Below are 10,435 nucleotides of genomic sequence, written 5' to 3'. Positions count from 1 at the left end.
CCTGGCTGGGGGTGACAAAACCAAAGGGCCCCGCGGTATCGTCCCGCATCCTGCGTCGGGAGACTCCACTGGCAGCGAGGGCGAGGGGGCCCCTCGGGGAGGGGGCGCTGCCTTTTTTTTTCTGTGCAGGGAGGGGGGTACCTGGTGAAACCCCCTATTTACAGTATTTTATTGCCGTGCAATAAAAGGGGAAGGGTTATTACTCCCAGGGGATCCTAATGACTTTTCCTGGTAACTGGCCTCTTTTCCCTCAGAAGATTTTTCTTGTGGGTATGCAAGAGGGGGAAGAATGGAGAGGGTCTTAAATTGTGAGGACGAACAGCCCAAAAGACAGCTTGGAGATGAAAGACACCATCGCATCCTTTAATTGGGGGTCTCCTGCCCATCTTGGGCCTTCAGCCAAAGCCAGTCCAGCAGGACAATACTGTAACTGACGACACGGCCAGGTCTGGAAAGGCTACACCAGAAAAATGGCACTTGTTGCCTGTTGTCCATGGATCGCCCTTCTCATAGGCACCATCCAGCTCCAGTGCCCCAGCCTTCTCAGACACCAGGGAGAAGATACAGGGCACTGACACCCGGAGAGGCTGAAGGCCAAGGCGTGGAGAGGGGTATGCGAGGGGTAGGTTAACAGGGACACAACAGGAGGGACCTGCTCATCTCTATCCCTTTAAGCAAGGGTGAGAACAGCATGATCTGACAGGGGGGACTGCAGTGCAGGAGCCTTTGAATGCAGAAGGCAATATCCTACTTCAAAAATCTGCTGCAGGGGGAAGAGGCCCTTTCTGGCCTTTCAAAGCAGAAAGTGAAACAGCCTGGTCCATGCTGCAGGGGTAGACGGGGGAGCAACTGAATTAAACAAACCCTGCCAATGATGAGCTCACACCCCACTCTTGGTCAGAAGCTGGCTCTACTCCCACTGCAGAGGAGATGTCCACCAGCCGCCCCTTTGCTCTGTTCCAGCTGGAGTCTGTTCAAGAAAAACATGACTGAAGAGGTTTGAAAAGCCGGACCTGGCTCCAGAAAAAGGCAAGCCCTCGCTCAGGGATGGTTATACAAGTGCAGCCATTTGCTTCTGCAGTAGCTGCTCTCCACAGCCATGTGTCTGGCGGCTGTGCGTTACCTACGTGACCTGTCTGCAGCCACCACCCCAGAGCAACAGAGGCAAGAGAGAGCATTTCTGCTTTGCCCTCCATTAAAGGAAAAGTTCCTGGTGCAGCATTAGAGTCCAAACCTGCCTCGCAGGCTGAGATATGTTTGACACAGGCAAGTCACTTGAAACTAGCTTCAAGAAAACAAAGACAACTATATGCAGCATTTTGGCTTTGTGAAGAAAAACTACTGCTCTAACATGGCACATGCTTACCGGCTTAGGAGGAAAATTTTTAACTGCAAATGTCCCTGTTTCCATGTTATCACATTCACAGTATAGACCTTTTGCACAGTGTAACCAGTGGAAGAACTCCTGTGAACTGACCTTAGGGAAAAGCTGGTTTTAATACCCCGATGTTGGAGTGGGATAAGGATCGGGAGTAACGACACGATCTCAATATGAGTATGATCGTTCTCCTTTAATATCTGTTTACTTTGTCATTATATAGAAAGCAGAACCAGGCACGCACAAGCAACAGGTATGTGATTGGTTACAAGCAGTTGTCCACGCATCTACAATTTATTTCTGATTGGGGCAAGGGTGCTGTGCACGCGTAGCAGGGCGTAACTAACAGCTGGACCCTGTTCCGTTATCTTTGTTTATGCCATCACTGCATTCCTCTCTAGTTACTGTTCAAGGACAGCTCACGATGGCTCTGAGGCTTTCATCAGCCTCAGAGCCTGCCTCATAGCCTGGATTGCTCACAACAATCAGATCATGTCCCCTTTCTTGTAGCCATCCTTCTACACCCCGAGTCATCCCTTTTGCTTGGCCACCACTCGTAAGCAGGAAGCTACTTGCTTGAGCTATCTCAGGTGTCTAACTTCCCAAGTTTAATTCTGTCGATGTACAACTGAGGCCAGCCTGTGGAGCTACAATGTATCCCCTTACACACTGAGTGACATCCCTCAAGATACTTTGTGTCTCACCTTGTTCCTGCTGGCAGGCTACTTGGGGTTTCAGAAACCTCTGAACCCAGCAGACAGCAAGAACAAAAAAAACCCCAAAAGAATAAAAAAGGGCAAAGAAGCACCGTTGGAGCATAACTCACACTGGCTTTACCAGACACTGGAGACCTCTGAAAGAATTGTTTTTTACAAAAACAGGTGAAGTTCAACTGGTGCTATTCACAGAAGGGCCAACAAGAAAGGTCACTGCAGCCATTTCTGTATTTCTGAAGCACTGCTGCCTATGAAAAACACCAGTACAGATAAGTGTCTACCAGGCAACACACTGTCACCACCAAAACCAGACACAAGTTTCTCTGTCAGCTGACTCTGAAGGCATCCAACATAAATGGTGTTTTTTTTTCTGAACCACGTCTGGAACATCATACACAAAATACACATTTCTTATTTACATTCACTTCTCAATTTTTATTCTATTTCTTGCATGGTCTTCAAATACAGTTTTACAGGTCCTTTTTTCTGCTACAGATACTGTTGATCTAAAAACAGATTAATGAAAGTGGCATTCCAACCTTAATGAAAAATTCATAATCATGAAAGATATGTCAACATATCACTTTACAATCCTAGAATGATGGTATTGGCCTGACATTCCATAGGCTTATATAATTAACTTCTACAATAATAACAACGTCATAGGAAGAGAAAATGTGTCAACTCCTTAAAAGCCAAGAAATAAGGCCACAAGCATCCTATGCTGTACGTTATGCATCCAGACAAAATAGGTTGGCTCTGGTATCCATGAAGAAACAAAACTCTCCCATCTGATAAACCAAGGTATCAGCTACACAACATGCACTCAAAGCTGTATAAAAACTAGTGGCATTCAGCTCTGACTTACATGAAACCCCACAGCACAACCCCGTACCTCTCTGTAAAAATGAAATGAACTTAAGTTTCAACTTAAATACTTTGCTACCGCATTAAAAAATTGTTCACATTCTGCAAAGGAAAAAAAAAACCCAAACATCCTGCACATGACTGCACCAGAAGGCCAAACAGCATCTCCTTACAGGTCGCAGCCAATACCACTGCAGTCTTAATGCCATTCATTACAGGCTGTGTAAATTCCTCTATGCCACTGGAGGTTCGTAAAAGGATCACTGAAAAAAACGCAGGAAAATCCAAAAGGAAGATAAAGATAACTGATGGCAGCAGGTGAAAGCAGCAAGGTGTACAACATTGGCCAATTGTGTATCTGGGACACTGGGACTTCTGTGAAATACCGATTTCATAAATGATGCACCTACCTCACTACCAGATCCCATACCACGCTCATTCCACCCCATAGCCAAACAAGTCAGTCCTGGGTAAAAACATTAAACTCTTGGAACATTTAAAAGTAGGTAACCATTTAAACAATGTGTAAAAATGCGCTTACTGTGGCATTTCTTATAGAAAAGTTATTTGATACAAATGTGCAGGACTTTAAGACCCTGATTTAATCAAACCAGTATGAACAGGCTTTGAAACATGGTGACTGTTCCAAGGACACATCCCACCTCTGGGCCAGCTCTCTCCCTCTCACCTTATACACAATCCTGTGTGAATGTTACCAAAATAAACGGGCTCAGCTGACCACCCTGTGAATTGCTGTTTCAGTCCCAGGAGAATGATGAGAACCTCAAGCAGTGACAAACTGCTGTCTGAAGGAAGGATCATTTGGGATCCGCTCCCCTTACCCAAGATGGCTGGTCTCTAGCCTTGGACACAAGGCACAATAAGAAAGGTCAGTGCTGAGGACAGATTCGTTCTCCACCGTGGTTTTAGGTTATTCAAAAGTGACATCTTGGACCTACACCATTTCACTTTTCAAAAGAAAATGTTACAAAAACTGGTAAACAAGAAGTCAGCATACAGCTAAGTTTATGTACACTGCAATTTACAAGTTTGTCATTAAGTGACTTCTGCCACAGACAACTGCACATTTGTCCCTAACAAAGCACAAAGCTCGAACCAATGGTCATTAGAAGTGACAACGGGTCACTGCTTTATCAACAAGCATAAAGATAGTAAAAAATAGAACTGTAGCTACTTATCTTTAAATTTGCTGATTGACACAAGCAATCCCTCCCATTTCTGCAACTTCCAGTTGCACATCCTGCTCTTATGACAGAGAAAAAATGTGCATCTTTATAGATACTTCTGACAGAGACCACTTTTCTGTTGACATGTGAACGCAGATTACTGTTGTCAACCACAACTGAGAGGGATTCCTCCGAGAAGCTATTGCCCATGCAAGATTCCTTGGCACTTCACACAGGACCAGGGGAGGACAAGGTTTCTCTTTGTTAAAACAGTGTTTTCAGCAGCATTATCCTCTTCCAACCAGTTACAGTCTAAATGTGTGATGGGTGATTTTCGCATAGCCCCTTTGACCAAGCTGGCTTATTGCTGGTTTTGTGCAGCTAGACCATATGAAGATCCCCACCACTACCTGCCCAGCTGTTCAGGGACTACAGTACTGGAACAGTTCACCATCAAGCACTTCACAGGCTTCTTCCAAGGATAACAACATCCTTTGGAAATCCTTCCATTTTAGCAATTTCAAAACAACCCAGTTTGCTGTAAAATTCCAGGATTCTTTTATCATCTGGTCTCACTTCACAAAAAGCCCCACGGGAGCCTGAAGGAGGAAGAAACAAACAAAACACTCCAGGAGAAGAGTTATTGTAAAAAGCACAGACATCAAATATTGCTAGAGTTCCCACCTATTTTAACATTCAAATTCAATGAAATCACTGATCCAATTCCATGTGCAGCATAGCGCCTAAAAGAGATCAGATTTATGGCAACATAGCTGACCACCCCCTAAAGGGACTGCACATTGCAGACATCTTGTCAGTCTGAACACACCGTCTCCCCTCTGCACACCTTTTATTTCACATAAAAGCATCCTGAAACTCTGATGTTGGCTCAGAAAACAGCACTAGAAGAGGGCACCAAATCATGCAAAGGAACTGTGAACCTCAGGTGCGCACTAAGGCAGGCAGCCAAGTACTTCCCCATATTGGAGGTTTTGGTAATTACCCACCCGTGCACACTGCTGCACATAAGAAAAAGCATCATTACCAATGCCAGCAGGGGAAATATAAACATTTGTGTGTTGTTCAAGATGTAAAAATGTGTGCTCTCATTGCCAAATTGCTCCCTCAGTTATTCCTATCTCCTAATTTGCAAGATAATGGCTAAAGTGAAAAGCTACCTTTTACCAAAGACAGCAGCAGAAGTTAGCTCTCCGAAAGTTTTTATAATTATTTACCAAAAGCTAGAGTGCCAACCACAGCAAAAGCTAACATCTCAGGCTGACACGCAAATAGTTACGTTAATATAACCATCCCAAGTTTGCTTTGCATCCTAGAACTAAAATGTAATTAGGAAACAAGGAATTTTGAGGGCAAGAAGCTTACCATTAGCCTTTAGAGAAGAGAGAAGGCAGGCCATCATACTTTTGGCCACGCTTGGATCTGTCACTTTTTTGTGGATATCAATCTTTATCAATGACGGGAAGTTGGCAAGGAACGATTCTGGCAATACTTCTTGCTCTTCATGGAAGCTTAGCATTATTTTCTGAAAAGAATATGGGAAACAGACATTGAATTGCTATCCAGCTTTTCATTTTCGTTCATGTTTATTAAGGAAGGCTGCTTTCCTCACGGAGCACACCTCCAAATCAGCATGCTTTTCAACTACACCTCTGATGGCCACTTTGTTCCTTACCTGCTGGATTGCTCTCTGTACTCCAGATAAAAAGGCAGGCTATAAAAGCTTCTCAGACTGCAAAAGGAGGAATGCAAGACCTTGCATGGCTTCTCAGTGACCCACACTTCAAGTGAGAAAAACCACAAACCAACCCAAAACTAACAGTTTGAGCCCAGATATTCTTTTTCTTTGTTTTTTTACCCAGGTAGTTTTAGCTTTAAGTGTCCTAACCTAACCTTCCACACGTATTATTTGGTTCACAGAAGCCTGGAAACATCTCTCATGTCCATGCAATTACCTTAGACTACTTGCCTCAACAAAGGCAAATTTGTGCCTAGCTTGAAATAAGCCTTTCTGATGACTAAAGGATGTTGCTGATCACTAAAGGCAATTACAATCACCCAGGAAGGTATTTGTGAATGTGACAGCAGATGTTAACTTCATGCAACTCATGGGAATGGAACAACCAAGTGAGGCAGAAGAAGCCAAAGCCAAACCTGAAATATACTCAAGTCATTCTCCTCGTTGGTTACTGAATTTTAAAACCTTTAGGAACCACTGTCTCAAGTGAACAAGCCACCTAACTTCATCTGTTGTATAACTGAAAGTTACTGTCGTAACAACCCAAACCAGGACTTCATCACACAAGGATCCATAGTATTAGCAACATCCACTCCCCCCACCCCAATCAAATTTAAATGTCAGTTCATAGATTTGAGGGGATTGCATCTCCCAAACTCTTGCAGGGAAAGTCTCTGTTCAAAGTCACTACTTCAAGTTCGTTGAGCCACTTCAAGTTCAGAACCACACCTGCTCCTCTGGCCTCTTCTCTTTATCACAGCTGTAATAGGCCCAATCCCACAGAAAGTGCTCAAAGAGAGCCATGAACCTTGAGGCTCAAGATGTATTTAAGCAAACGAGAGAATACCCGAACCGTATTAGAAGTCAACAATCTGAAACAAATTATCTAAAAAGTACAGAAAATGAGCTTTTCAAACCAAAGTGGAGACTGAGATTATCAAGAGCTAAGAAATAGGCAAAGGAAACCAAATCCATTGTACTCTGTGAGAAAATTTTCCCTACGTGGTCTTCAATGACAATGGCTTCTAAGCATCTATTGAATATTCTCTACATTTCTTTAGTGTCAAAAGGCTAAATGGATAAAATCCCACAGCATCTATCTCAATAACAAAGTACAAAAAGCTTCTCTGTCCTCCTAGGAACAGCCCTCAAGCCCACAGTCTCAAGAAACAGACTCATATTTTATTATCAGCAAAAAATGGTCTTACATGTGTCAATGGAAAAGCTAGTTTATCAGCACAAAATACCTATGCTTTCTCTCTGAAGTTTGGCTTTGAACTTCTGGAAATCAAGGCCCCTTTTCCCTTACTGTATCTACTACAGTTTTGCTGTGTTTATATGCATTAGCTTTGCTTCAAAATCTGAATTTACATATACAGTTGAAAGGACAGCACTGTGCAAATGTAGAAGAATCAAGTCATAAAACCTATAGACTGCAGAATGAGCTCCACTTCAACAGTAGTAGTGGAGCTATTAAGATACCTTCTAGTCACACCTACCTCAGAACACCGATATTTGCTGCAAGGCTGGTAGTGTTTTTGGTTTTGCTTTGTTTGGGTTTGTTTTAACGCACCTCACTTTTCCCCCAGCAAGCATGCCTGTAAGTAGTGGCCATTTTCACAACAGGGTGAGAAACATTTCAGTCCACTTCCAGGAAGCTTTGCTTTGCTTGTGGGAAAGCTTGTGGTCTGAGCCATTATCTGTTTCAAGACTAAGTCCCAGTCAAATAAAGGAAGGGCAGACTGCTGCATGCTCACCTCAGACATACCATTTTTGCCCCAACTTTACCAGCTCGCGATTCCTTTAGGAGGCTCACCAGTCTGACACCAGCCTTTGTACCCAGACAACTTGGGAGAATACTTTCTGGAAAGTATACTTTCCCTCTGGAGAGGGAAATAAAAATACTTGAAACTGGTGTTTCTGGGCCTGCATCTACTACAGCTTTGTCCACACCTCCTTCTACATGCAGGTGTGGATTGGCACCTCTACGTACTAAAGACACTTCTTTCCTTCACAAGAATGCTTCAGCTAGAACTTTTCACAACTTCTGACAGTTCAGTGACACTGTTTTTCTAATTTCTTCCAAAACCAATTCAAGATATTGATTTTTAGCACTCGCTAAAGGTGAGATGTTGCTTTGCACCATTTACAACCGTCCCACACCACAAACAGCTCATAGATTTTATCAAAACCAAGTGCTCTTTAATCTGTTTTTCTTACTTAAACTGATGTGATTATCAGGGGTTAGCCTTACCTGCAGCATGGGGAAACTATTCTGTAGGAGAATAGGGCAGAAGAAATTATTTATTTTCAAAATGTAATTTTCTCTAGATTAAGGTGGCTTACATTTACCATATTGATTACTACTAAAGTACACCTCATGGGTGCACTACAACACACAGCTGTATCTGACTAGCACTGAACAGTTTTACTGTCACCTTCTAAAAGGTCAGATACCATGCTCACCGAAGACTTCAGAAAGGTATGAAAACTGAATTACATGGAACCTCAAAATGCAAAAGAATAACAAAGACCTGCTTTGGAAAGAAAGAGTTTAGCACACAGTTCCCATCTTGTGGGTTATACCAACCTCTGCCTCTGACAGCTCCTTGTCACTATTTGGTTTAGTATATTTTTCTTGCATGAACGGGATCCAAGACATTTTGCATTTTTTAATGAAAGGAGTCACATCAACCGTTCCCAAAGCATAGCCACATATGCCATCCTCATCTTCTAAGACAAAGCAGTAATCCAGGCTGAGTGTGAGCAGACCTCCTACTAACCTGCAAAAAGAAGTGTCCAAATTCAGTCAAAAGGTCACTTCAAACAAGTATGCTCTTCAAGTACTCTGGAGGAGACTCTAAGGTCAACCAAAGAAGAGACAAGAGTCCTCCACTCATGGAATTAGCTCCTCCAAAGCATTAACAGATTGATCAGCTGACAAAACACAGCTATGAGCAAAATCTGCACCTCAGGATCCCACAATTCTATACACACTGCTCTTCTGACTCACTAGAGACACAAACTTCCTTCACCTTTTGCCCTCAAGTTTCTCTGCTGCCATTACCTCCTTCTTCTTCCATCTTCTCATTCGGGCATTTTTTTTATATCAGTTACACATTCTTTCTTAACTACCTTCCCGTCACTCACAGAGCAGCCTCTTTACAAAGTTCTACCTAAATTAAACACTTGAGACACAAAAAAAACCCCTAAAACTAACTCATTTTAAAGCTCAGATTTAAGACCTTTTTTTTTTTTCCCCAAAACTTATCTCACTTATCATTGCTTATTCTTTTAACTTCATCTTACTTGTCATTGCTTATTCTTTCAAAAAGCTGGTACAGGCAATCTATAATATGTATTTTGAAAAAAACTCAAAGCAGTTGGCTGGGAGATTGGTCTTCAAAAAAACTTCAGTTATCTGAAGAACTACCCTAGGTTGGAAAAAAATACCAGAAGGTAACTACAGACTATGGATGCTCTCATTATATACCTTCACAAAATCTGAAATAATAGGATACTATGATGCACAGGTTTCATAATACAGGTTTCAGCTAAGTCTTTTTTCTAACAGCTGACAACAGGTGACCAGAGCATAAACTGAGACATAACTGTTAATGGTATCTTTAAGAAAATAAAACCGCAATTTCCTGAGGCCTGCAGAGGGCATTTTTTTTTTTTTTAAATCAAATGCTCTTTGTATTCTTCACATATACATTTAAAAATTCAAATTAAATACAGTGTCACGACTTCATTCTTCAGAATCACCTTTGTAAGTCATTAATTCCTAATACATACTTGTCTCCAATTAAGTCTGGTAAACTATGGAAGGGTTGATCAGCTCCATCTGCATACATTTCTCTGCAGATCTTATATACAGATGCCTAAGAAGAGAAGAGAGATGATCTCAAGTCATCAGTAGCATTCAAAAGCTAACAACATTGTTTTAGAGAGATTTTATTAACAGGTCACTGTAAACCAGCACTGACAGGCATATAAGTTACACAGAACAAGAGTACCCACCTGTCCTGGTTTCGGCTGGGACAGAGTTAACTTTCTTCATAGTAGCTACTAAGAGGCTATGTTTTAGATTTGTGCTGAGAAGGCTGATAACATACTGATGTTCATAGCTGCTGCCAGGACAGACAAGGACTTTTCAGCTTCTTTGCTGTGCCAATGTCTGCAGGTGCAGCAGAAGCTGGGAAGGAGCACAGCCCCAATCACTAGCCTAGGATTCCACCTTAGGTTTAGGATTGAGACCCAAATTGGCCAATGATATATTCCATATAACGTATGCCATGCCAGTATATAGATGAGAATCTGTCCGGAAGCCCCCTCTCTCTGGGTTACCCGTCTCTCAGGGTCATCTTACTCTTTCAGACTCTAGGGCTCTTATCTCTGTTCTGGTATCGTGGCTTCAAGGACTCTCCCTGCTCCAGAATCATTAGCCAAGAATAGGCTAAGCTTTGGTCATTGGGTGGTAAGAAGTTTACTGTGTATATCTCATTTGTATATTTTTATATATTACTAT

The 10,435-nt window shown here is 42.3% G+C and overlaps 1 protein-coding gene across 1 annotated transcript; it reads right to left on the bottom strand.

Moving 5' to 3' along the window:
* Positions 1-3,842: 3,842 nt before the first annotated feature.
* Positions 3,843-9,786, bottom strand: LOC104468875 (bifunctional protein NCOAT-like). Its single transcript, XM_010083152.1, has 4 exons — positions 9,703-9,786; positions 8,495-8,687; positions 5,532-5,691; positions 3,843-4,747 (listed from the first exon to the last, which is right to left on the bottom strand). Exons 1-4 carry the CDS (start codon positions 9,759-9,761, stop codon positions 4,611-4,613), a joined length of 549 nt encoding a protein of 182 aa, XP_010081454.1. The 5' UTR covers positions 9,762-9,786; the 3' UTR covers positions 3,843-4,610.
* Between the last annotated feature and the right edge of the window lie 649 nt (positions 9,787-10,435).

Source organism: Pterocles gutturalis, unplaced genomic scaffold, assembly GCF_000699245.1.
Source record: "Pterocles gutturalis isolate BGI_N339 unplaced genomic scaffold, ASM69924v1 scaffold22315, whole genome shotgun sequence".
Lineage (NCBI taxonomy): Eukaryota > Metazoa > Chordata > Aves > Pterocliformes > Pteroclidae > Pterocles > Pterocles gutturalis.
This window is presented reverse-complemented; position numbering and strand designations above follow the sequence as displayed.